The sequence below is a fragment of the Diadema antillarum genome, unplaced genomic scaffold, assembly GCF_040938485.1.
Source record: "Diadema antillarum isolate AM-2024a unplaced genomic scaffold, OU_Dant_1.0 scf00000038, whole genome shotgun sequence".
NCBI classification, from domain to species: domain Eukaryota; kingdom Metazoa; phylum Echinodermata; class Echinoidea; order Diadematoida; family Diadematidae; genus Diadema; species Diadema antillarum.
The window spans coordinates 2,173,034-2,200,237 of NW_027270927.1; the positions used below are offsets into that span (position 1 = coordinate 2,173,034).

A 27,204-nucleotide genomic window follows, 5' to 3' on the forward strand; every position below is an offset into this window, starting at 1 on the left:
CAGAATTTTGACCTTTGACTTCTTTGACCTTTGACCTTGATTTTTGACCTATATTGTACATTTTGCTACGAAATGCTACTCCTTCGCCATTTTTAACCCGATTTCGATTCCGTTTGCTTTATATGATGGCACTAGTTGAGGGCTTCAAAACTTCTACACAGAATTTTGACCTTTGACTTCTTTGACCTTTGACCTTGATTTTTGACCTATATTGTGCATTTTGCTACAGAATGCTACTCCTTCGCCATTTCTAACCTGATTTCGATTCCGTTTGCTTTATGTGATAGCACTAGGTGAGGGCTTCAAAACTTCAACACAGAATTTTGACCTTTGTCTTCTTTGACCTTTGACCTTGATTTTTGACCTATATTGTACATTGGCTACAAAATGCTACTCCTTCGCCATTTCTAACCCAATTTCGATTCCATTTGCTTTATGTGATGGCACTAGGTGAGGGCTTCAAAACTTCTACACAGAATTTTGACCTTTGACTTCTTTGACCTTTGACCTTGATTTTTTACCTATATTGCACATTTTGTTACAAAATGCTACTTCCGGCGGGGACATATGTTACGCACCGCGTAATTTCTACTTTTCCTTGTTATCAAATAAACCTATGAATTCTTGTTAGAATTGTATGCTCTTTCTTATTTCATAAGAGATTTCTCTGTTTTGTATCTCACACACACACACACAAAGAATGGAAACCTGCTGCCCCATCTCAACCAAAACTACAATATACTAATCCCTGTAAACTAGATGATATAAGCCAAAGATGTAAGTCATTGATGTTTGTTTGTTTGTTTTTTCTGAATCTATCATGTGACCTTTCTCATTACCATATACATACCTGTGTCAAATCTTCTCTCTGTGACATACGAAGCTAGGGTACTGTGCTTAGGTGTTTGTAGTGTTGAGAAACACTTTGATTGTGCATGGTTGATTTTTGGCTCATCTGAAATGTGATATGCAATTACTTTGCTAGTACTGTGGAACCTTGTTATAAAGAGGTTATTAAGCCCTATAAAACAAAACGTTGTTACGAGATAGTTTTGCAGGTCCCAACTCCTTTTTTATCGTTTGTACCTGATACATGTATATCCGATAAACCTGATACAACATGGTAATTGTCATGGTTTTTTAGGTCCTTGTTACTACAAGGTTCCCACGTACTGAGATTGTCGTAATATTCTGATATATTTGTGAGATAATTCTACAATCTTATTTCTTATCCTTGGTTTAGTTGCACTGCATTCTCAGTTTGGTGCATCTTGTGCTGACTTTTGAGCCTATCATTTCAATAAGCCAGTTCGTAGTTCCACTTTGCGCATGAGCAGAAACAAGGTCATTTGGACCAACAGGCATAATGGTTTTTAAATTCATTGGGATAAGCATCTGTAATGTGATGATTATTCATGAGATACTTATAAATGCTGCTTGCCAGCACATCCTCCTGACAGCAAAAGTGGTATTTGGCAATATCAATAGAAAGAGATTGTCAATACATTCAATGCAAAATAATGAAATGGATGCTTTCCCAAGTGTAAATTGACGGATCGTTCTGCTCATCTGGTCTACGCAACTCTATTCTTTGTTTGAACAGGATTGTGAATCCCATAGATTGTTATGTAAAGCTTATCGTCGCTGAGGCGATAATACCTCGTATCTACAAAATGTCAAATGTTCAGGAGAGCCAAAAAACATGACAGCCATAGCACTATAGCGAATGGGATAGCCTTTCCTTTGACATGCCGTGGTGGCTTCATTTTTGGAGTAAAACAATTGGGATTTGGACAGGACATTACTTAATCCATTATTTGACCATTAATCCAAAAAAGTCATTTTCCCCAAAATTGCAGATACAAGGTCTTGTCACCCCACCAGCGTTATGCATTATGTCGCTCTAAAACGAGTTAAGTGCCCCAAACCGACTGAGAAAAGAGAAAGGTCATTCGTACCAATGCGCCCATGAGCCAACTCCGAACTACATGTAGCTTATTAGCTGTTATGTGCAATGTTGGAAGTGTGAAGTGATGTAAGCTGTAATGCAGCGCACATGTTGCATATTAAAATTATGTATCATAGCATGAAATATCATATGGCAATTGTATGTATATGATTAGTTTGATAATGTAATATAAGAGTATTAAGTTATTATGGCCATTTTTAGCACAATGATGAAGGTGAATGGGATGGACCAAGAGAGGGACATACACAAAAAAAAGTAACATATTTTACCAATTTGAATGTACACTGTATGTGCCATGCACATACTTGTAACTTGTAAGCTACAAATGTGTTTTACCGGCATTTGGATAACCCGACCCCTCCTAATTTGATCATTGTGTAAAACCGATTCATTGAAACAGTCCCACATGAAGGCTGTTGTTATACACAGAGGATCTTTCATAATCTCTGTAAATGTTGATTTTGCCATGTTTTAGAGCGGCAACATACATTGTGTGTTTCTGCTCTAAAACGGGACAGTGTTGATCAGTGCAATGGTCGTATTCCAACCATTGCAATGATCAAAACAACCACTATTTTTAAATGTTCCAAATTGCTGCCATGTTACTAGAATAATTCAATTACATCTCATGTCACACCAGAGTAATGCATGTTGTAACATGGTCTGTGAGTACAATTTTTATATCAGCCAGGGCACATATACCATCTTTTGTTGGAGGGCAGTGGGAACTCCATTGTGAAGACCAAGAAGAAATGTCTATATATGAAGAGTTTGTTTGCAAAAACCGATAAGTCCATATTTGCCAAATGAAGATATTTGCGATTAAAGGTCGAGAAAAATAAGAAAAATTTTGCTTCTTTTGACCATATTTTCACAAATGTCCCTTTATAACAATATATCATTTAAAAGTTGTCAGTTTGTACTTTATGACAGAGAACGTACTTCAAAATCTTCAAAAATGGACTTATCGGTTTTTGCGAACAAACACTTCATATATCTTGCGAGAGGATACGTACAAAGGGACAAGCTGAAAAGATATTGTGTATACAAGACTATGGTATAAAGATCATACACAAGGGATTCATTTTCTTTTGTTCTTAGGATCCATGTAAAAGTACTCTGTGATATGTCTAAGGGCTATTACAATACATGGTCAAGACTGACATGAATTTCTAGTTCTCTACTCTGTGGAGAGTATCTTTCATTTTGTCTTTTTCTTATCGTCATATTCTAAATATTTGCAGAGCATGACAAATATACACCTTTTTTTTTTTGGTTATGTATGCCCCTTTTCCTTGCCTATTCATAAATTTTTTGTAGCTTTGTGTTTAATTCGTATGTGACTCAAATAATGTGTGTATATTGCTGAAGCTGATTGTTACGTATTAATTGATGTGATTAAAAATCCTGGAATACCAATATGTCAACTGATTGACTTCATTCATGTGTTCTGCACGAGTTGAAACTACACTGTATTGTACATACTAGTGAGGAAACTACAGTTGACCAAAGCTAACAATAAACAAATATGCAAAGAAAAAAAAATCATAATCAATGAGAAAAATGATCTTGGTTACTGGTACTGTTATTCAAGATGCAGATTTTTACATTCACTCTCAACAGGAGACTAGGTTATGACAAATAAAGACAAACAGTGAAATAAGGAACATTTCCTACAAATGCAGATGATTACCATGATCATACTTTAATATTCATCTATTACTTTACAAATATACACGTACATGTTATACAAATATGCTCATGAGGACTGCATGTGCTCTGAATGATCTAAAACAAAACAATGTTTTACATAGTATACATAGTAAACATTGCTAAATATCAAATTCATTGGCAAGATTGGAACTTCCATAAAAGAACATCTGAGTTATTCGCATAGATGATGTGTGATTAAAAATCATTTGGACAACAGAAATCTTGCCACTTTTTTCACGTCTCCAATGCACAACTTTTTATTTATCTATTTTTTTGTAATACATGTACAGTGGACTCCCGTTATCTCGGGACTGACAGTTTTCTTTCAATATATCAAGATTTCTTTATAACTGAATAAATCAACAATAAAAAAAACCATACAGCTGATAATGCTGCCACCTGAATATTCATTTCGTTGTAACCGGAATTTCGTTATAACCATGTTCGTTATAACGGGAGTGCACTGTAGTTAAGGGAAGGGAGTTGGGTCTTTGAAAAAACGAAACTGGAGAAATACAGGTACAAGTATAATGTACATTAGCAGACTGAGGAATATGAGTTCTGTAAGCTTAATATTTGGGCATTGGAATTATTTTACCCAAGTTAGGAAGTATGTACTTTCATGCCTATGAGCCAGCTACTACAGGGGCTCGACGTCTTACAAGTTTTGTTTGAAGAATGAGGGAGTGTGAGTAAAGGGGCACATCAGCTGCTCCCAGCAGTTTGAATCAGGGACCTCAAGATTGAGACACCATGGTTTAATCCACAGAACCACAATGACTCTGCTAGACAACAAGCAAAGGGATTTGTCTTCCATATTACCAAAACCCGACTTGACAAAGTTATTTAAGAGCAAAAGAAACACAAAATGGGAGGTGAGATGAGGTGAGATAGGAGATAATAGGACTAAGCTTTGGGTTTTAAATCCGGATTTCATTCCAAATTTTAGAATTGGGGATTTGGGACTAGGCTCAGGGTTTAGAGACCTTGAATCTGGATTTTGTTCAAGATTTTGAAATTGCAGATATATTGCAGGACTAGGCTCAGGGTTTTAAGACCTGGACCTGATTTTGTTTGAGACTTTGGAATGGGAATATCAACAGTGGTACATGTAGATAAATGAGTACAAGAAATCAAATTGGTCAGCTGACAATGAACAAATAAAACCACCCCCTTCCTCAACAACAAAAAGACGCTGGAGGTAGATTGATTGTTTGAACTCTGCAAGTACAGGCCACTCCTGGTATAATGATGTCCTCGGGAGTGACAGTTTTTGTTTATTCAATGTATAGGAATGTCGTTGTGACTGAAGGTTATTTCGCACGATAGGTTTTCCTGAAAATAATTTTGGGAGCGGAATATTTACTTCGTTGTAACTAAATTTCATTATTACGGTGTTCGTTGTATTACAAAAGGAGCGCCCTGCACAGAACTTATATCTGGCATCTTTGGTAACCTACAAAGGTGAGCAGTTTTTGCCTTCAGTGCAGAAAACAGCTGAATACACTGTACGAGAGGCGTCAAATTCAGTGAATATCAAGAGTTTTTCTTTCTTTTTCTTTTTTTCATTCCGAAAAGGTAGGCCTTAGGCAAAACTGACTGCAATATGTAACTGTAGTCTCATTTCCAGAGGGACTTTAAATCTGGTCATCGAGTCTATTGAATGATTATCATCTCTTTGGAAACTCAATAGTCATATGTATTAAAACCAACAATGATCGGTTTCATCATCAAGGTCAAATCAATGTCACAGCTCATGACCTTCTCACAAGGTGAAGGTCACCAGGGATGTTGTGGCCAGACATAAGTCTGTAGTACTTTGTTAACCCTGTCTCTGCCAGGGACTTTGGACAGTCTGTACAATGCTATGGGATTTTCTCTACCAATCAACACTCAAAGCATACAAAGGGGTTATGTGAAGGAGGGCTACTTTTGCTTGGAGTGCGTGAGGTCGACCGTCCGAGACATCCGGAAGATTTGGGGCAGCATGGCGCTGAGCTGGGAGAAGAGGTCTTCGGATATACCCTGGGGATGGAAGCAGAATTGTGTTGGGTTTTTTTTTAATCAAATGAAATTAAAAAAAATTATTATGGTAAGACAATGACTCCATGGCTCCACATTATCTTCGGTAGAGTTCTCCCAAGAACCATTGGAGTCAGTTTCCGACTTCATGAGTCTGTCAGTATTAAAGTTGCAAAACTGAACATCTCCCAATGAAAATTTCAGTATACATGTATACATAGAAATAAAAATCAATCACAACTTGTGTATTTTAGGTACATTGTATTTTGAAAGTGGCAGTCTATTCTCAACATCTACGAGCTGCATACCTTCAATATATGGGATCTTTGGCACTCATCATAAACATAAAAAAAAAACCTTTCAATGGTATGTATTGCAAATACATGTTGACTCTTTGGTGTTGATTTATAAAACACTGATTATAACTCTGAATATGTTAATACATGTATTTCACTGTAACTGGGTTTTAGTTGGAAATAAAAAATAAATGAATGAAACGAATCTCTCATGTGGCCATATCAATAAGTGCCAAATATTCTATAATATTTTCTGCTATTTTTCTTCAGATTGCTTGGGTGTGCCTGAAAAAAACCTTTCCAATTATCAAAACAAAATTGTTAATAACATCATCTGTTATCCAGTGCAAAAGTAATGCACAATGTTTTCCGTTTATTATCCAGGGTGCTCCTGCTACAACAAACAAGGTTATCACAAAATTTCATTATAAGTACAGCAAAGTACACATTTGTATCACCAACTCTCTGTTTCACGTGATGAGATTTCAACATAAAGAAAGAAAAATGCTAGTCCTGAGGAATGCGTTATAACGGGAGTTATCTGTATTACAGTGGACTCCCGTTATAATTAAGTCTTTAGGACCAGCAATTTTCTTTCGTAAAATCAAAATTTTATTACAACAGAAGAAGAAAAAAAAAGATATAAAGAGGATCCTGTTGCAGCCTGAATTCTAAGTTTGCTGTAACCGGAATTTTATTATAACCGTGTTCGTTAAAACAGGAGTGCACTGTATTAGCAACATGTAGAGAGACATACCTTTGGAACGACAAACTGAACGGTCCTAGACTCGTTCCCTCCCCAGGTAGCCATCTCCATCATAAATCCTTTCACGCACTTGAAGACCAGCTCGGCTCGCTTGGTGCACCATGGAATCGTCATCTCCTGCGCCATGGACAAACGATGGCGGAAGTGACAAGCATGACAGAAAAAGACGAAATAAAAAGCCTGCGATTAATTGTGGGACACCCCTTCAAATGCAGTTTTCTAGTAATGCCAATATTTTTCAAACTGATTATAAAAATTTAACAAAGAGGTTGGGCATTGACTGAAAATGAAAATAGTAGTAATCAGCTTATCAAAATAAACTTATAAATTAGAAAACATACAGCTGCTGATAGATGAAAAGTTGATGGCAAAGGAAGGGTTGGCAACCTTACGTAAATGGCACTGCGGTATGGTGAGGGTTGAAAAGGTGTAGTTTTGGCAGAAAAACAGTGAATTTACCTCTACTGAAATGGACATGGTAATGTTGGGACAACAAAACCTTGCATCTCAAATAGAGTTTATGTTCAGGAGAGCATAAAAAACACAGCAGCCAAAGCACTTTAACATGCCATGGTGGCTTCATGTGCCGGGTAAGACAGTTAGGATTTGGACAGGACATCACTTGACATCTTATCTGATGATTTATTCCAAAAAGTGATTCTCAAATCAAAATTTGAGATACAAGCTTGTCATCCAATTGATGATGTGTAGCAATATGATCTGAAAAAAAAAAGGTTTTCCTCATGAAATCCGCCACACCACACCACACTAAACCACACAACACACCACACCACACGACACCACATGACAGCACACCCCACCACACCATACTACACCACACTACACCACATGACAGCACACCCCACCACACCATACTACACCACACTTCACCACACAACACCACACCATACCTCACACCACACCACACATCACCACACAACACACACCACACCACACCCACACCATACCACACCACACCACACCACACCACAAAACAAGGCAAAACAAAACAAAACAAAACAAAGCAGAAAAATGTTCTGCAAAAACAGCAGCAGATAAACATTTCTGTAGTGGTCACTGACCTCATACATCTCATACATGAGAAAGAGGGGCATGGTGATAGAGAGGATGTCAAACTGGACGGCGTACTTCAAGATGTTTCTTAGAGCCAGGATGCAGGGGTGCCGAGAGTTGATCTCGGCGGAGCGCAGGCTGTCGTCGGAGACGAGGTGGAAGATAACGTGGCACTGGGCCAGGTTTGAGTGTCGCGTCACGTAAAAATCACCTGCAGTGGAACAGACAGGGGGAATAGTGGGACAGTGTGACAAAAATTCACAGTACGAAACCTTCATAGTACAGTAGGGCATGGAGACTAAAAATTAATCGTCATCAAGGTACATAAACAGGTTTTTGTAAAAGACATTTTCTGTATTTGTGCTTTGTGCTAGCAATTTTGCAGAAATAATAAAGAAAAATTATGACAACCAAGCGAAAATTTCATGATATAGAAGTATCTGCCGATCTTTTTTTTTTTTCTCACTTAGATATCATACTCTCATTGTGTCAATGAAAGGTCATGGTTTGGGATGATATGTAAAGCAAAGCTTTTTCATGCATACCTCATCAAATGCCATAATTTTAATTGACACTGTGATACTTGTGAAGTTGTTGTTGGTAGTTGTTGTTCTTACTATAGTGCTTCAATATCATATGCTCTCTTTCTATTACATGTAAGGAAGGATAACATGTGATGCATCATCAAAAAAAAGTCATACAATATAGGAAAATATTTTTTGTTTTGTTTTGGGCAGATATGAGCTCTTCAGATGATGTGTTTTTCATCAATCAATAATCTGCCATACGGTACTTCATTACAAAAAGAAGAAGAACATTAATTACAATTGCAGGTCAGAAAAGTGTAAAAGATGTAAGAAATCAGCTTTCCATGCAAATGTTTCCTATTATGATCCTCCACTTTATACACTTATAGGTAACTTGATGATGTACCACATATAAACCACAGTGTGGTGTATTGAGTCAAAGAACCCGCCAAAGTACTGAATGTATCATCTTGATATTACTTCAATAACATATCGTCGCTGGGGTGACAAGACCTTGTATCTGCAATTTTGGTGAAAATGACTCTTTTGCATTAACAGTCAGATAATCACTTAAAAGTGATGTCCTGTCCGAATCCTAGATGTCTTACCCCCAAAATGAAGCCACTAGGGCATGTCAAAGGAATGTCTATCCCATTGGATACAGTGCTTTGGCTGCCATGTTTTTTTGACATTTTGTAGATACGAGGTCTTGTCGCCCCAGCGACGAGATCTGCCATCCCTGAGACGTAATAAATCTAAACAAAGAAAGAAAAACTATTTAAAAATCTAAACTCTCATAAATTTCATATACTTCACTATTAACAGATATTTCCAAACATTAGAACACACTGAAATTAACGCATTTTCTTTCAGTGAAAAAACTGAATATTCAGATTGAAACTGAACAGTTTTCAGGTATGCAATAACATCACAATCTTCAAGTAATTCTTCAAATGCTGTGTCTACAATTTAGCTTTCCACTCTGAGAAGTACTTCCGTTTCACATGATACCTGTCTTGAGATTGGTTGTCAGTTCTCCGTCTTCGTGGAGGGAGGTCGGTCTGCTGCCGTCTGAACTACTGCTGGAGCTCATATCTATGAGATGGAACGGGAACCACTCTTAAGAATGTCAGGTCATCAACATAGAGGGCGTGTGATGATTTGCAGTGTGGTACTATTCATCAACAATATGCACTTCAGGTTGAAGGGATCACATTTCCACAAACGATTGAGAAACAGTCTATCAACAGTGGCGGATCCAGACGGGGGCACACCGGGCGGGCACCCTCTCTTTATTTGTTATTAAACAAAAGAAATAACAAGAAAAAAATGAGGTGAAACCCGGAAGAGTAAAACAGAAATACTGTTTGCATCCCCCCCTTTACGGAATTCCTGGACACCCCCCCCCCCCTCGATTAAGGAATGATTTGTATCAGTAATAAGAATGATTACTATTGGTATGGCACATGAGTGACTGTTTTTAACAGCGATAGTTTCATTACAGTTCGAGTTGTTTGGTTTGCTCGAATTCCCTTACAACAACGACAAAGGGGAGAAGTTGAAAATGAAAGGGGAACAAGTGCAAATAAGGCTACCAGTGATTTTAACCCGTTGAGGACGAGTCCCGAGTATACTCCAGCAGGGGTCTATGGGAAATGCATGTTGTAGCAAAATTAGCCTGTCCTCAACGGGTTAATAGGTTGCTTTGTATTTCTTTCATCACATCTTGTAGTAGAAAGCTCACACTCGGGCTTCCACCAATTTACCTCCATCGAGTTTCCTCTGCTCCTTGCGCCGGGCGTTGACCTTGAGGGCGCCCTGGTGAATGACCCTGAGCTGCGTCTCGAGGTCGGGGAAGTGGAAGTCGGTGGACTGCTGGCAAACTGTGGCAAAGTCTGGGGAAAGAGTCCAGTTTGAGAGGTCAAAGGTTACAATCATGATATTGATTCCTGCTGTAACATTATGTCCCCCCAAAAATACACAATGGGACCCTCTGCAATGATAACTTTTACAATATATAGTCACTCAATCCAAATACAATTTCAGGGTATTAAACTATAACTCATTGCCCACATCTTACAGAAAACCCCACTTGATTTGCTTCATAGGTCAAAGAGAATGAGGAATTTTAAAGAGCATGTCAGGAATCCCTTCCCTCCAAGTTCTGTCCTTTGTGTTTCGTTCCAAGCGCATCCAAGTGCTACACTTGGAAGTACCAGACTCATGGCATGCTTTGCAACAATCCACATTTCTCTGTGGGCACTTAACCTAAATTGAATGGGGTTTCCTGCAAAATAGAGCTAAGATGTTATATTTTAAGACCCTGTAGTAGCATTTGACAGTTAAATCATATTGTGTGTTATCAATGCAAGAATGTGATTGTATTTTTTGTGGGGACATACTATATTTCTAAGCTCAAAGTGTTCATGTACATTGAGAATAACAAACGGAGAGACCAAGGTACGACCCCCCAAAAATCATTACATGTGTTTTGTACTGCAGACATATTCATACCATCATGCTCTGGTACAAGGTAAACTGCTATCTACTGCATGGCGGCATAAATTTACAATGGTGCCATGTCATAGTGTTACTTACCGAGCGATGAAAGAAGTACATATAGGTACATGTATTGCCAAATATTAACATTAACCTCCTAAACTCGTCTTCAATAAACTGGAGTAAACAAAACTTAAAACTGGAGATTCTTCCGCATGGACCCCCTAGAAAACCCGAGACTCTGACTGCATGAACATGCACACAATATTATGCACACATACAGTAGATGAATATTATGAGGCGCCTCTTATGAAACCACCTTGGTGTTAAATCTTGGCCTTATCTGTTACCATTATATGTGACAAAACTAAGACTGGGCAGAAGAAAGCCACATTTTATGCTAGAGAAAAAGAGCATCTCAAGCGGAAGACACACAGTCAGATTTATTAAAGGTGCATGGTCCCGGTGGTTTAGTTGAATGCGTACGCGGGCGCACGGCGCAAGTTTCCTATAGAGACCTACGCTATCGACTCCTCTTTAGTGCTTACGCTTTGACCCATTTCCCACAGTCCGAAGAAGTCCGATCCACTGTAGTCAGTGGTCCGATCAGAGTTCGGCTCATGATTCAGCTGAGTGGGATGACAGCTTTAGCAAACTTCTTTTGTGATGTCATCATAACAAGCACATATGCACGCACTCTGGCATAACTAGACTGTGTGATGCGCAGAGAAGACAACGAAGGCAACGTTACCTAGCAACACCTACACGCTTTACTCTTGATGACAGCTCAACTTCGGCAATCTTCGTATCAATGCTAACGGTGATCGGCAGTATCATCAACAGCGCCCCGACACCCACCGGGACTATGCGCCTTTAGAGAAATTCAAACTCAAGCATGAGGGTGTAAGAATTTGAAATAATGGTCACAAAAAGCGAGAGAGTTGAAGTCTCTGGTAGGGGTACTACATCACCTCTCTTGATACCGGTGTAGGAGCTGATTCTGTCATCCACCATCAGAACGAGACCGGCCAGGTTGGTGGAGTAGAGGGATAGTGCTGTCTGGAGGCGCTGTGGCTGCGGCCTTAAAATACCTCTGATGAAAGGTAAGAATGGACATCAAATGAAACATACATAGAGAGCAAGAAAGGGGGTAACACAATCAAAATACCATCTGATCATATCATATATTTCACATTCTATGACTAGTGATAGTTATAAGATATTTGAGAAACAACAACAGCTTGCTATGACATGAATTTACTGGGATTTGATTGAACTTTTAAATGTATTTGTGTACAATACTCTCCCTTTAAATGTTTCATTGGTTTTTTCATCCATCCATCAAAGCGTCTTTTTATGTATTTATACTGCATTCTTCATGTTGTAATTCTTTGAGCAATTCAGTCTTTTATCTGCGAGCCATGAATACATAAAAAGAATACTATTCATCCCCACGTAAATTCATCTATACATATTTTTTTTCTTTATTTTCATTTATTTCCATTATTATGACATTGTGAGTGAAAGGTTTGCATTAAAAAACAAACAAACAAAAAATACATGGTATCAATTGCAATAGTGTTGGAATTATGAGAAGCATAAAAGAGGGCTCACTGAAAAAAAAAATTATCTAGACAAATATCATGATGTAAATACATGCAATCATTTATAATCATTTGGAATTAGGCTGAAACAACATGAATAAATATATAGTCGCTAGGGTGACAAGACCTTGTATCTGCAAATTTGGTGAAAATGCCTTTTTTGGATTAGTGGTCAAATAATTACCTAAGTGATGTCCTGTCGGAATCCAAACTGTCTTACCCCAAAATCGGAGCCACCACGGCGTGTCAAAGGAAAGGCTATCTCATTCGCCATAGTGCTTTGGCCGCCATATTTTTTGGCTCTCCTGAACATTTGACATTTTGTAGATACGAGGTCTTGTCGCCCCAGTGACGATATATGAAATACTCCTTATCTACTTAGTGTCTATTCATCTCACCCTTCTCTGTTTGGTTTGTGTCTGCAGAGGTCCAGGACATCGACGCTCATCAGCCTCAGGTTGTGCATCGTCTTCATCTGGGCCCCTGCAGATTAATCGATTAGGGGGAACATTAAGCCTTTGGGTGCTAAGAGTACCGACTGGCACCCAAAGACCCATACCCTTGAACATATACAGTCCATAGCCCCTGGCATAAGAAGAGTTAACATTGTAAAGAGGATTAAAACTGTCAGACATTGCAGCAATGCAGCTTCTTATATGGCTTCCGCCAAGAAAGTATTAGTCATGAATAATCTTTCTTTTTCTTTTTTTTTTTGTTGCTGCTGTCAGTAAAATCACTGCAATCTACAATAGCTGTAAACATCTTTGGAAACAGGCCACAGAAAAAGATAGATAAAAAAGAAAGATGCTGCATTTTTTAACACCCATTTTTTTTTTTTTAAGGTCAAAGGTCAAGAAATAATGAAAATAACAACATGAATAGGGAGAAATGGATGTCTCCTCTAAAAAAATAGAAAACAAAAAAATAAAGACAAATATTGGTGATAGATAATTTTTTTCCCCCTAATTTATGATGAAGTCTACTCTGAGTGTCAAATGTGGACTGAACAAAAAGTGGAGGACTAATACACAGCTACCAAGGTGGGGGTGTGAACTCTCGTCTTTCATACTTACAGGATTGCAGTGAATTGCATTCACAGTGCGCTCCGATTATAACGATCATGGTTATCACAAGATTACGGTAGTTACAACGGAGTAAAAATTCAGGCCACAACGTTATCCACTCTAATTATTTTTACTGTTCATGTGTTCCGTTATAAGGAAATTTCGGTATCACGAAAGATAACTGCTGGTCCCGAGGACTTCGTTATAATGGGAGTCAACTGTCATTCGCTCATATGCACACCTGACCATATCAAATTTAAAGGACAAGTTCACCTTCATAGACATGCGGATTGAGTGAATGCAGCAATATTAGTAGAACACATCAGTAAGAGTTTGAGGAAAATTGGGCAACCCTTTCAAAAGTTATGAATTTTTGAAATTTCTGCTCAGTCATGGCTGGACGAGAAGACTACTTCAGCCTGTGATGTCATATGTGTACAACAATATGAAGAAAACATAAAGAAAATTCAACATATGTGACCCGCTACAACAAAATGATCCCAAAGTCGGGCGAGGTCGATTATTTGAAAATTGCATGACACAAGTCCCTAATCTTTCTGCTTTTGATTGATATATAACACGTCTTATAAAAATAATCGGCTGCGGAGATATCGATGTTTAAAAGAGAGCATGTCAAGACGTCTGGGAAATGACTGTTTCGAGAAAAGCGCCCTAAAAGTTCTCCTTGCGACACAATCACAATCAAGAGATACGCAAGTCAGTATTCACCTCCGGACAATAGAAGTTAAGCCCTAGCAACCCCCGAAATGCTCATTCAAACACAGCGTCGGCGGTCTCCTCACCAACCAATCAGTGACCAGGATGTCAGGTGAAGCGGCTAGGCATAGCGCAACCCGCCCGCATGCACCAGTCGACTGGGCAGTGAGCGAGCTTCACGCTTCGGTTAGCGGCAAGCAGCAAACTGACCAATGAGATCACTCTGGTCGTTGTTAGGGGCGGAGCCTATGTGTGGCGCTCAATCCAAATGTTCGAACCAATTTCTGCTTCGTTGAAACGCCAAAAAAAAACATGGCGCAGAAAAATGCTATTTTTTGGTCTTTCCTTTCATCATTTTGCTTTAAAATTTCGACAGATGATAGAAGACATGTCAGACTCTAATAATATGTCAAATTCAGAAAATCGTAAGTTTTGACCAATTTTGATGCTCTAACTTCACACTCGATTTTCACAGCTTCCACCGTGCGCGACTTTAGGACCATTTTGTTGTAGCGGGTCACATATTTTCACTTTTCTCGCAAAATAAAAGAATGCTTGACTTGCCTCTTTCAGAAGGCAGGGGGAATAATATTACCCTTTAACATATATATCAGTGACAGGTTGAGGAAATGTGCACTTTTTCCAAAAAAAAAAAAAATTTAATTCTCCTTATATTGTCCTTATATAGTTATACACATGTGACATCATACCCTGTGGTAGTCTTCTCATCCAGCAGTGACTGCACAGATAATGTAAAAATTAAAAACTTTTGAACGGATTGTCCGATTTTCCTCAAACTTTCACTAACATGTTCTAATAATATTGCTGCATTCACTACTTAATCCACATGCATACAGTGCATGAAGGTGAACTTGTCTTTTCACAATAAAGTGTGGTATAGTGCAGACCACAGCACATGGTGAAAGGCAACCACCATCATCAAAGAACATAGGAGTGAAAAAAAAAAGAAGCCAAGTATGTGTCTTTGTTGTGAGTGTAAATTGATAGTAAAAACCATGAGTAAAAATTGGGAAGCATTAATTTAAGATCCACTTCCCCCCAGTATGTTTTTCCGCTGCTCAGCCAGAATACTTTATTGCACGAAAATAATGACATTCACAGTAGTCTCACATGAAAACCTCTGAGCTAGATTCTTTCGGACCTCCCCATCTTTCTGACTTAAAATAGGAACAATTTGGCTAAAAATAGGAAAGAAAGAGCAGTTCTCACGGGAATGTATAGTAAACTTTAATGTCAAGAAAAAAAGGAAACTCCAATTGAAACAAGAGCTGGGAATGGTCAAAGTTCATAATTTTTCCTCCAAATTCAGAATGGTTGGGAGGTCTGTTGTTTGTAATTCCTACAGTGAGATGGTCTTGGACAAAGACTAGCACTAACCAAGATGGATGGTGAAACTTTCCTCCATCTGAGGCTGTTCTGGAATCACTTCCTCTGCTTCCACCGGCATGGAGTCAGAGAGGGCTCGTATCCTCCGACTGACGGAATCGTCACAGCGATTTTGACACAGTGGAAGAAAAACATCGGAAGCCTTTGTGTTACAAACAATTATCATTATTATTATTATTATTATTACTTTTAATTAGAAGGGTAGAATGTATTTTAGTATTTCATTGCCTGTTTGCTTGTGTGAAGGTTAATATTCCTGGTAGTTAAATCAGCATCAAAACTTCAAAAGAATCACTCATATTTACAAAATAATCAAGTGGATTCATGAGACTTGAAATTTCATCATGAGTGGCTTGAAAGAGACACTTAAAATTTTCTCCTACAAGTTTGCAGTACTGCACTTCAAGCACAAATGCTTCTATAAAAAGTTCTACGTGGCTTTGGAAAAATAGGAAGATTTCCAAAAGTGTTTACATGTGTTGCAGTCTCAGAATAATATGGTGCACCAAGGGTTACAGCGCCGCACTCGAAGAGTTAAAGGGAACACAAACCCAAAGAGCAATGGGGGTTGAGTGAAAGCAGCAACATTAGTAGAACACATCAGTGAAAGTTTGAGGAAAATCGGACAATCAATGCAAAAGTTCTGAATCTTTGAAAGTTTTGGAGACTACTAGAGGTCATGCAGTGTGTGCGGACAATAATATAAAGAAAATATAAAGAAAGTTCCACAAAAATTAACTTTTCTAGCATAATGAAACAGCACTTGACTACCTGCTTTCAGAAAGCAGGGGGAATAATTGCAGCTACCCTTAACATATGTCAGTATCAAGTTGACGGAATGTGTAATTTTCATGAAAAATGAATTTTTGTGGAATTCCCTTTATATTTTCTTTATATTGCCATCCACACATGATGCCATAACCTCTAGTAGTCTTCTCATCCAGCGGTTCCAAAGCAAAACTTTAAAAATTCATAATTTTTGCATTGATTGTCCGATTTTCCTCAAACTTTCACTGATAAGTCCTACTAATATGTTGCTGCTTTCACTCAATCCACATTTCTCTTTGGGTTTGGGTTTCCTTTAACCCTTTTGAGGATGAGTCCCGAGTATACTCGGGTAAGCGTCTTTGGGAAATGCCTGTTGTAGCAAAATCAGTCCGTCAACAGGTTAAGAGAGATTTCCATTGGTAATATGTGTGCACCTGACAGGTCCCTCCATCCCGTTGGCCATGTCTTCGTGGAGACTCTTGATCCATTGGTGGAACTCTCCCCGCTGGGAATCCTGCAGGTTTCGCAGCTCGTTGTCCCACTTTGCCTCTTCTCTCTGTCCCAGAAAAATAATAAAAAAGACCAATTACATCCAAAAATGTCCTGCATCTGACACATAAAAGCAAATTACATTGGCGAGAGATTGTAATTGAATATTCATGAAATTTCACAAATTTCTATTCTGTACATACCTATTGATTTAGAACAGAGGTGAAAAAGGTTTGATGACAATGATGTTGTCATTTCAAGAGATGGGTAATCAATGTTTGGCTACTTTTTATCTTTTTATGCTTAGTCAATTACTGTACATAGTACTAGTAATGACTCAGGGAGGCTAACTTGTGAACAGCATTGTGGTTTTCTGATGGCTGAAAAGACCACATTTTAGAGAAAAAGAGTATTTTTACTTTTTCTGTGAAAGAGATGTGTAGCAACATCATTTTAGAAAAACAATTATTTCCTGTCCATTCTGCAGTATTTTTGGCAAAGACCAGGAAAAAAAAAAACCCACACACACACAAAAGTAATTCACTGTACTCCTAATTGATTGAGACTGCCATTTTTTGTTGTATCAAAATTTATTATAAGCAAAGAGTATAAGTTTACAAAGATATAAACAAGATTACTTTGGGACCTGAATTTTGATTTTTGTTGTAACAAGAATGTTGTTATGACCGTGTTCGCAATAAAGGGAGTGCACTCTAGTTAGCACCGTCGATAACCTGAATAGCCATTCTAAAGTGTTCCACAAACCATGATTGACGTCCAGCATGCTTTATACCTGTGTGTTATCAAAGTGGATGGCAGCTAGTCGGTTCACATGGAGATCGTCATGGGTGATGTCAAGGTTCTTCACTGCTCTCTCCATTTCATCAGCTTGCCTTCAAAGGCATAATTTATCATTTGCAGATGAAACAAAAACCCAGCATTAGTGCTTTAAATAGTTTTTGAATTTGAGTTAGGGATAGAAACAACAACTGTAAACATTTGAATTGCTAAAATTGATGTTAGGTTCTGTTGAATATGAGAACAATGTATTATAATAAAATTGCTTCCAGACTAAACCGTCTACAGACTTATGGTTTATTGAGAAATATACAGATACCTCCTTATATCTTAGGCTTTATCACGAAAATCTTTTATGATAGGATGTTTTGTGGTACAACAAACCTACACATACATGTATGCATTAAATGTCATATCCTGATTTTTTTTTTTTTTAATCACTGTTCCCAAAGGTAAACAGGACCTAAAGATGGAAACGGACCAGAAATATGATAAGGAAGTCCTGTGATCTTCACTATGAACAATATTATCATTATCTTAATCATTATCACAGTCATCTTTATCAACTACATGTGCACCAAAAAAAAAATTAGGTTTTGACTAGCGTTGGTCTGTTTGCTTTTATAACTGTTTGGGTTTTTTGGTGGTCTGTTAGTCAAATAACTCTACAAAGCTGTGAATGGATTTAAATGAAAATACCATGAAAAGTTGAAAATAACACACAGGAACAGCGAGATGATTAGATTTTGACAGTGATCTAAATTGCTGATCCGGATTGTGGCCTGGGTTCACGACTGTTTTAACCCTCTCCCTACGGGAACCTGGTAAGATTTTAGAGTTCATGATGGAACGGGTTAAAGGCGCATAGTCCTGGTAGTGTAGAGGGCGCTGTGATGATACTGCCGATCACCATTAGCATTGATACAAAGATTGCCGAAGTTGAGCTGTCATCAAGAGTAAAGCACGTAGGTGTTGCTAAGTAACGTTGCCTTCGTTGTCTTCTCTGGGCATCACGCAGTCTGTAGTATTGCCAGGGTGCGTGCATATGTGCTTCTTATCATGACATCACAAAAGAAGTTTGCTAAAGCTGTCATCCCCCTCAGCTGAATCATGAGCCAAACTGTGATCGGACCACTGACTGTAAGCGCTAAAGAGGAGTCGATAGCGTAGGTCTCTATAAGAAACTTGCACCGTGCGCCCGCGTACACATTTGACTTAAAACCACCGGGACTATGTGCCTTTAACAGGATCTGCGCATAGTGGTGCGACCTCAGTGACCTTATGGTTTTGGTGGGGGTTTGTGGTCTTTGACCGCTTCTAGTAAAATGCTTCTGGTCAATGTGATCACTCACTTATTCTGTAACCGTCTCAGTGCGGCGTCCCTCTGCCTGACGATATTCTCGACGTCCATGGAGTATGTGTGTTCCAGTTTGAAGACCGTCTCCAGTGCCGGGGAGTGGATTAGGCTGTGGTACTTCTCACCAAACACCGCCTCCTCCTTTGGCTTGCTGTTTGGTGCGTAGCTCACACATTCCTGAATAGCAGTCAAAGATTTAGAAAACACAAAACAAATCTCCACATAATGCACACAGCACCAGTATTGTAGGCCTACACATTGCATGCACATCAAAAACCTATGAAATTCCTCTAGAATTATAGAAACAGGCAAATTATCATTATTATAAAATCTATTTACACAATCCTCCATGCCCATACATGCCATACATACATGTGTATTTTGGAGCTGATTTCCATTCAAGCAATTGCTTAATATGGTGGTCTTGCACTCTGCATTACTCAAACTTGGCCAAGTTTCAAAGACCCTCAGACCATTGTAAAGCAAGAAATATATGAAGATGGCCAAATAAAAATCAGCCATTTTGATCAATTATTATCATTTTCTCTTTCTCCTGTGCAGGGCAGGGTAGTGCAGAATGGTGTGGTAGATTTATTGAGGGTTACATAAAAACATAATAACATTGTGAAACTAGAGAAGCACTCTGAGAGTACAGATCTCTGCAAAAGAAGCTAATTTCCACCAATAATCTTGTTCTTCCACAGAGATACAGATCAGTGATTTCCACCAAGAATGATGCTACGGTAAGTATCGTCTGAATTCCCGATAAAGAAGCCTTTTGTTACATCAACAACCCTCAGCTGAGCGGTGTGACTTGCAGTAGAGCACATGCTTGTAACGTATGAAAACCTCAAAAATGCATGTTTGAACCCCTAGGTTCATTGACCCTACATGTATCTGCTAAAATATTGAAAATCATTCATAAAATCCATAAAAGTCTCCAGATCAGCACCAAAATTTAATCATCTGTTCCTTGTGTCATTCTGAACCTTTGCACTGTAAGTTTCATCAAAATCCAGATATTACTTTATCGTGAGTTACTTTGCACACATGGACTACAAACAAATGGTAACGAAAACATAACCTCCTCCCTTGGCGGAGGTAATGACCCTCTTTGAAGGTCTGGCTGACCTGAGTGAAAGCCCGCGCCCACTTGTCTGCCATGTTGCCAATCTCCTCGTCTCCACTAGATTGCAGCAACTTGATGGCCGTTTCCCCGTTCTCATTGTGGAAGTCTTCCACCGCCTTGGCGACAAACTTTTCTAGTTCTCGCGTCAGCTCTGGAAATTGGATGAAATGTACAGTCCCAACAGACAAGGAATGAATTGTGGCACAACAGAATGTTCAATGATTCCCTTTGCTAAACTAAAAATCTAACTAAATGATCTTTTGCTACACTTTAGTGCTTGTCACAGCTTTAAATTCCGGGCATGATAAGATACCCGGTACTAAGCACATATGATGTTACATACCGTACTCTGTAAGTACAATAGAATATGGCAGCTCTATTTCTAGCATAGTCTTGGTTGCTACTGTAGTTGTCTCAATTGAAGAGGTTGGTGCAATATAGAGCTAACCCACACAATGTTCATTTTGAGATAATCGCTTTTGAAAGGAGCGGAAGTGACCCATGCAAGGTCAAATCACGAGAGCAGCATACGTGGAAATACATGTGTAAAATTTTATGTAGCAGACGACAAGCTTAATGTAACACACAAAATGCACGGGCGTACGTAAAATGCTACCACGGTACTTCCGGTTGAGCATTCGTGGTAGTTCGTTGATTTTGTGAATCATCGCACAATCTACTCCGAAAAATTCAACAATAAGGTCTGGATACCAACAAAACACCAAATTCAACTCAACCATCAGCAAAATACAATGTAGGTTACCTAGGAGTCAGGACTAGGTGAGTGGTACAAATCATCTCATTTAATTACTGTTAAAATCAAACAAAATAAAAGACATTTTGTTTCGTGATTTTGTCGTCAAAAGCGACAGTCGTTTACAACGTTTAAACACTAACAGAATATGTCACTGTCAGACTACGTCAAAGTTGCGAAAATTTATACGTCAGATGTGAGATTCAATAAAAGTGAATGGGGGCTTCTTGAGGCCCCCCGGCAGGCCTCATGAGGCCTCGCGGGGGGCCTCATGAGAAGGGGCAGTGCTCGTACGGGGGGCAGTCCTCGTGATGTGATCCATGAGCGGGTTCCCCCCCCCCCCCCCCCCCGGACTGATTTTTGGAAACCTCTGATGAAACGCCTGGCCGCAAGAGGCTACAATCGGAACGCAACCTGCAAATTCGCAGGTTTTTCTTCTTCTTCTTCTTCCAGGTAGGCCCCTAACCATGCTAACGTTAGAGTGCAGCTTAAAGTTTTGAAGATTTTATTATACCTATGGATACCTATGGAAGATTCTGAACGCAGGCTGAGCCTCTATATTCAGATCCAGGTTCAGTCCTTCAGATGAGCTGGGTAGTGACCAGGTGGCGTGGCATCAAACTTAAATTTTATGGGTTCATTTTCCCAGAGTTTATCCAAACCAATTTCAAAGGTGAAGACACTGGGTGCATCTATCAAATTTCTAGGTAAACTATTCCATGGTTTCCTGATGCGCATGTAAAATGAATTTCTTTTTGTAGTGGTTTGTGATCGAAAAATATATAATTTTTTACTGTGTCCTCTTGTGCATCTTTTTATTAAACCCAAGTCAGGCACTACTTCCTGATCATATTTATGAAATAATTTAAAGGCTTCAATCATATCACCTCTCGCCCTGCGGTATGCTAGAGTTGAAAGTCTGAGGACAGGTTCAGTCCTTCAGATGAGCTAGGTAGTGACCAGGCAGCGTGGCATCAAACTTAAATTTTATGGGTTCATTTTCCCAGAGTTTATCCAAACCAATTTCAAAGGTGAAGACACTGGGTGCATCTATTAAATTTCTAGGTAAACTATTCCATGGTTTCCTGATGCGCATGTAAAATGAATTTCTTTTTGTAGTGGTTTGTGATCGAAAAATATATAATTTTTTACTTAAGATGTCCTCTTGTGCATTTTTTTATCAAACCCAACTCAGGCACTACTTCCTGATCATATTTATGAAATAATTTAAAGGCTTCAATCATATCACCTCTCGCTCTGCGGCATGCTAAAGTTGAAAGTCCGAGGTGCCTCAATCTTTGATCATAAGATAAAGATCTTATTTCAGAAACTAATTTTGTGGCCCTCCGTTATATGTTTTTTTCAAATAAGGACTCCATACCGCATGGGCGTATTCTAAATGAGGTCTTACCAAAGCTTTATATATAACTGTAACAATAAAAAATTATCTTTATTTAACAAGGGTGTTAGATGAACAAATGTGCGTCTTATTAGATTCATAATGTCATTACTTTGTTTATTTGTTCCTGAAAATGTTGTTCAAACTTAAGTTTAGAATCAACTGTGACTCCTAGGTCCTTGCATGCATCCACGTGTGAAAGATGATGAACAGTGTTTTCAATATTCATAGTGTAATCATACCTGGTACATTATATTACCTTGGTTGCCGCCAACCGTGAGAACACAAATTTTTTTTGGATGAAACCTTTTTGGGATGAAACCATTTTGGGATGAAAGGAAAGGATTCGCAATGCCAAAAGACTCGATTTTTGCTAACAATCGTCGATGCGGTACCTTGTCGAAGGCTTTAAATTTTAATGAAATCTAAATATCTAGATTATACTTTCTACCTTAAGTTGATTTTAGTCTATAATCTTTATCATAGACTAGTCTGGACCTAAAATTTAATTTTAATCAATAATTAACGTTAGAGCACAAAATTTCTAAAATCGCCTGCATATATGCAGGTAGGCCTACCTCGGTACCTGCGAATACGCTGGAACCTGCGATTTTGTCTCTACTGTCAGTAAATTTGGATCATACTTACCTAGCTAGTTCTTTAAAGTTTAATAGTGACACTCAGTGACAGTATGGTATGAACACAACCCCCCCCCCACGTTTTTTTTTTTTAAAAGACGGCACAGATTGGGGCATGGCGCATGTTAAACCTATGGGAAAAACGTTGGGTTCGGGTTTTTGGTTAGGGTTAGGGTTAGGGTTAGGGTTTGATGGTTAGGGTTAGGATTAGGATTAGGGTTAGGTTTAGGGAACTTAATTGGACCACTCTGGAACAGCGCAGAGAAAATGACAGGCTAATTATGATGTACAAAATACACAATAATCTCACTCCTCTTTCAGCACGGGACTATAGTATATCATCAAACAGGCTACTCAGTTAACGAGAGCCTCGCAACCACACTCCTATCAGGTACCATATTCGAGAACTGAATCGCATCGCCATTCGTTCTTCCCAAGAACTGTAACTGTAAGGAACTGGAATTCCCTGTCGTCAGAAATTGTTTCAGCGCCATCTGTGGGATCATTTCGAAACGGTTGATCACAGTGGGTGACAGTGCCATGGCTAGTATTTTCGTCAAATTTTCTATGTGCTTGTAAATATCTGTAAATAAATTGTATTATAATGTAAATAGCACCAGTCTGCAAGAATCTTCAGTCTATTGAAGGAGGCAACGAATTTAAGAAGAAGAAGGGATAGGGTCCCCAATAGATTTTTAGGGTCCCCAATCTGCGCCGTCTAAAAAGAACAGGCCCTCCTCCCCCCCCCCCCCCCCCCCCCCCATCATCGTAGATTCGTGGACAGGCAAGTTTCCAACACAAAAATTAGGCCGTCGGACTATAATTACTTTTGATTGAGTTTTGTAAAATTTACACCCACATTTTATTTCGAAACTTACCATCTTCCACAAAGCAAGGTAAGGAGTGCGCGTTCATCAATCGACCAGCAAATTCTTCGCATGATATTGTCGGTGGAATTGAAATAGGCACAGCCAATTTAGTCAGATATTCCTTGGTTTTAAACGAAAATGTGAATTCCCTTTGAACGGAGTCCATCTTCCCCGCCTCTGTCCTCAGCACAAACGAACACACACACACATACACTTTTTACACATGACACCCACAGCGACACACACACACACAAACACACACACACACACGCATAAATACACACACACATACACACATATACATTGTACATACACAGACACACACACCCTTATAAACACGGAACCTGTTACAGCTACCAAACATGTGACTTGATTTTAATCGATTACAATTATATTATGCTCGATCAATCTAACCGATTACCTCTAATGACATTTATGTTGAATTAGTGAAGAAAGTAAGTGATGATTCTTTGGTGATAGAAACAATGAGAAATTTATATTTTTGTGATTTTTCTAATAGAGATATAAAATGAATTTTTAGTAGGATAAGAAGTAGCACTTTGAGTTCTGTTTTGAGGGATTTTCAATATAGATTATTGCATGGAATAGTGTACACAAATCATCAATTATTTCAGTTTAAGTTCGTAAATGATAATTTATGTTCTTTTTGTCATAAAGAGGAAGAGACGTATAAACATATATTTTATATTATTGTGATTTTGCTAGGAAAGTTTGGGGAAAATGTAGTATTTTTTTGAATATGTTGATTTGCAACAGTTGAGTTGGGAAGAGATCTTTTTTGGTATAGAGCTACCAGATAAAAGAAAAGCTCAGTTAGTTAACCATGTTATAATTTTGGTGAAGAAATTCCTTTCTTTAGGAAGGATTATTTAGATTATTCCAACGGAATATTTCATTAAAAGGTCTACAGAGCAGGATAGGTTAGAAGAGGAAAAATTAGCATTTATACGTAATACGTTGTCAATACATTTACAAAAGTGGGAGAACTGGAAAAAGAATTAAGAATTTGTTTTGCGTTTATTTAATAGAGTAGGGTCTGCTGCACATCCACCAGGAAATGCCTTTTCCACGCACTCGTATTAAGTGTTATAATGTAAGTCAGGACACACAGGTTTCAGTTGCCTTTGAGGTTTTGTTGTGATGGGGGTTTTGGAAGGGGGATGGGGGATGGGGGATGGGGGATGGGGTAGTAAGAGGGAGAATGGGCGGGGGTATAGAGTGGTGGGGGGGTGCGAGGGGGGTTGTTTTGTTTTGTTTTTTTACGATACACTTGAATCAATGGATATTGATATTTTAGGTTGGATTGAATGAAAGCTGAAAAGAAATTATTTTTTGGGTAAGTGATTCAGTTAATAGAATTTATTATGTAATGAAAGAATAAAATTGTTAAGACATTGAGGAATTAGTAATGTAAACTAGAAAAGAAGAGATGATTATATATGGATTGTGTATATGGATTGTGAAAAAAATGTACCAGAGTGTATCAAAACATGTTAAACTGATGTAAAGTGTTGGTATCAGTTTGTATTCATTGATGTAAAGGATTATAAAATTGGTCCGGAGAATTTTGTATTATTTGTATATTTATTACGTTTCCATTGATGAAGAATAAAATATTCTTTAAAACAAAAAAGATTATGAAGTGTGGGTAAAAAAGAAACGCATGAGAAGTAATGTTAGTAGTAGTTTATATAGTGGTAATGTCATGATATTTAATAATAAATATATACGATTGAATAGAAATTGTATATATGATGAAAATATGTATAAAAAGGGAGTTTATAGATTAAAACATATATTAGGAAATAATGGTGAATTGAATTGTATATTTTAGAGATTTAGGTTTAGGAGTTAAAGATATATATATATATATATATATATATATATATTTGTTAAGATGTATCTATGAAAATATACCGATGGGTTGGAGGAGAAATATGAAAGAAAAAGAAAAAGATATTTTGGAAACTGATTTTATTATAGGAGGGAAAACAATTGCCATTAGCAATTTAAGATCAAAACAAATGTATTTGCAATTTCTTAAGGAAAAAGAAAGTGCAGTATTGATTTTTGATAGAATTAATCAAAATTATGGGTTTTCTGTCAGGGAGATACAAAATATATTTTTAAGGCCAAGACAATGTACATTAAATAGCCGATTAAGAGAGTTTTCAGTTCATGGTATTGTTTATACAAATCACCATCTTTTCAGGTTTGGTTTTACTGCAAGTAACTTATGCTCTTTTTGTGAAAAAGAGGAAGAAACATACAAACACTTATTTCACATTTGTGAGCATATGAAATTACTCTGGGAGTTATGTGAAGAAATGATAGAGGATGTTGAATTCAAAAATGTACTTGGGAAGAAATTCTGTTTGGGTGGAAGGAGGATAATAGGAGAAAACATCAGTTGTTAAATCACATTTTAATCTTGGTTAAATATTTGATTTTTAAAAGTAGAGAATATGGAAAGCCGCCTACATATCGTGAAATAAAGATAATATTTTAGAGGATAGATTTGAGGAAAAGAAATTAGCATCAATGAAGGGAACTTTAACCATTCATTTTAGTAAATGGGAAAATTTGAAAATATGTATGGAAGGACCCGGAGCCAGATGTCCACGGGGAAGGGGGGAAGGGAGGGGAAGGGTAGTTGGGAGAGGGAGGGGGAGGGGGGAGGGGGAGGGGGGGGGGGGTGATTAAAGGGAATATCGATTCCATTTGGTTGTATATCGATTTTATTTGGGTGCATATTGATGTGTTGAATATTTCTTTGTATGAAGCACCGTTACGCTGAAAGTACAGCTCCATTTAATATAGATATTCTTTTTTTCTATGAATGGCTGTCATGTTAAAAGGACAGCTCCATTTGATTTTAATGAAAGCAAGTAAGTAGTGTCTGTTTTTTTTTTTTCTCTCGGTGAATTGTATTTTCTTTACTAATGCACTGTTCCTGCTGAAAGTATAGCTTGGTTTGATTTCATTATAATTGTGTTTTGTTAAATCGTGGATTCTGTAATACATATGATTCGATTTATCATGAAATTGTATTGAATATGGAATCAATAAAAGATTATGAAAAAAAAAAAGATTATACTCGTAATCCTATATCCGCAAAGAATATCATAAAGGTGTTTGTGTGTGTGTGTGTGGCCATACTCTGTGTGTTCGTATGCTAGAATGTCTTGGTTTGGGATAATACGGTGTCTCCTGCTCCGTCTATCCCCAGTCCAACTAGCAATATTCGTTGGATTCCTAAATTTCAATAAATCGATTAATATATTTATGACAGATGATGATTAACTGATGTTTTCTGTTTTAACC

At 38.0% G+C, this 27,204-nt stretch overlaps 1 protein-coding gene across 1 annotated transcript; it reads right to left on the reverse strand.

Annotated features, from left to right (window-relative positions):
• Positions 1–5,057: 5,057 nt before the first annotated feature.
• On the reverse strand, positions 5,058–24,025 carry LOC139710207 (FERRY endosomal RAB5 effector complex subunit 3-like). The gene is made up of 13 exons (XM_071622141.1): positions 23,869–24,025; positions 20,202–20,350; positions 19,066–19,247; positions 17,709–17,808; positions 16,861–16,982; positions 15,650–15,747; positions 12,869–12,953; positions 11,838–11,959; positions 10,134–10,262; positions 9,379–9,462; positions 7,849–8,051; positions 6,758–6,883; positions 5,058–5,707 (listed from the first exon to the last, which is right to left on the reverse strand). The coding sequence occupies exons 1-13, from the start codon at positions 24,023–24,025 to the stop codon at positions 5,609–5,611; spliced, it is 1,656 nt and encodes a 551-aa protein (XP_071478242.1). The 3' UTR covers positions 5,058–5,608.
• Positions 24,026–27,204: the final 3,179 nt, after the last annotated feature.

Bases quoted from the DNA above. Each gene is read 5' to 3' on its own strand.
- LOC139710207 (XM_071622141.1), bottom strand. From the start codon at position 24,025: ATGGACTCCGTTCAAAGGGAATTCACATTTTCGTTTAAAACCAAGGAA. The intron at 19,248-20,201 runs GTCAGCCAGACC...ACTGCTATTCAG, and splicing joins GGGCGCGGGCTTTCACTCAG to GAATGTGTGAGCTACGCACC. The intron at 9,463-10,133 runs GTAAATTGGTGG...TCCATCTCATAG, and splicing joins GCAGAGGAAACTCGATGGAG to ATATGAGCTCCAGCAGTAGT.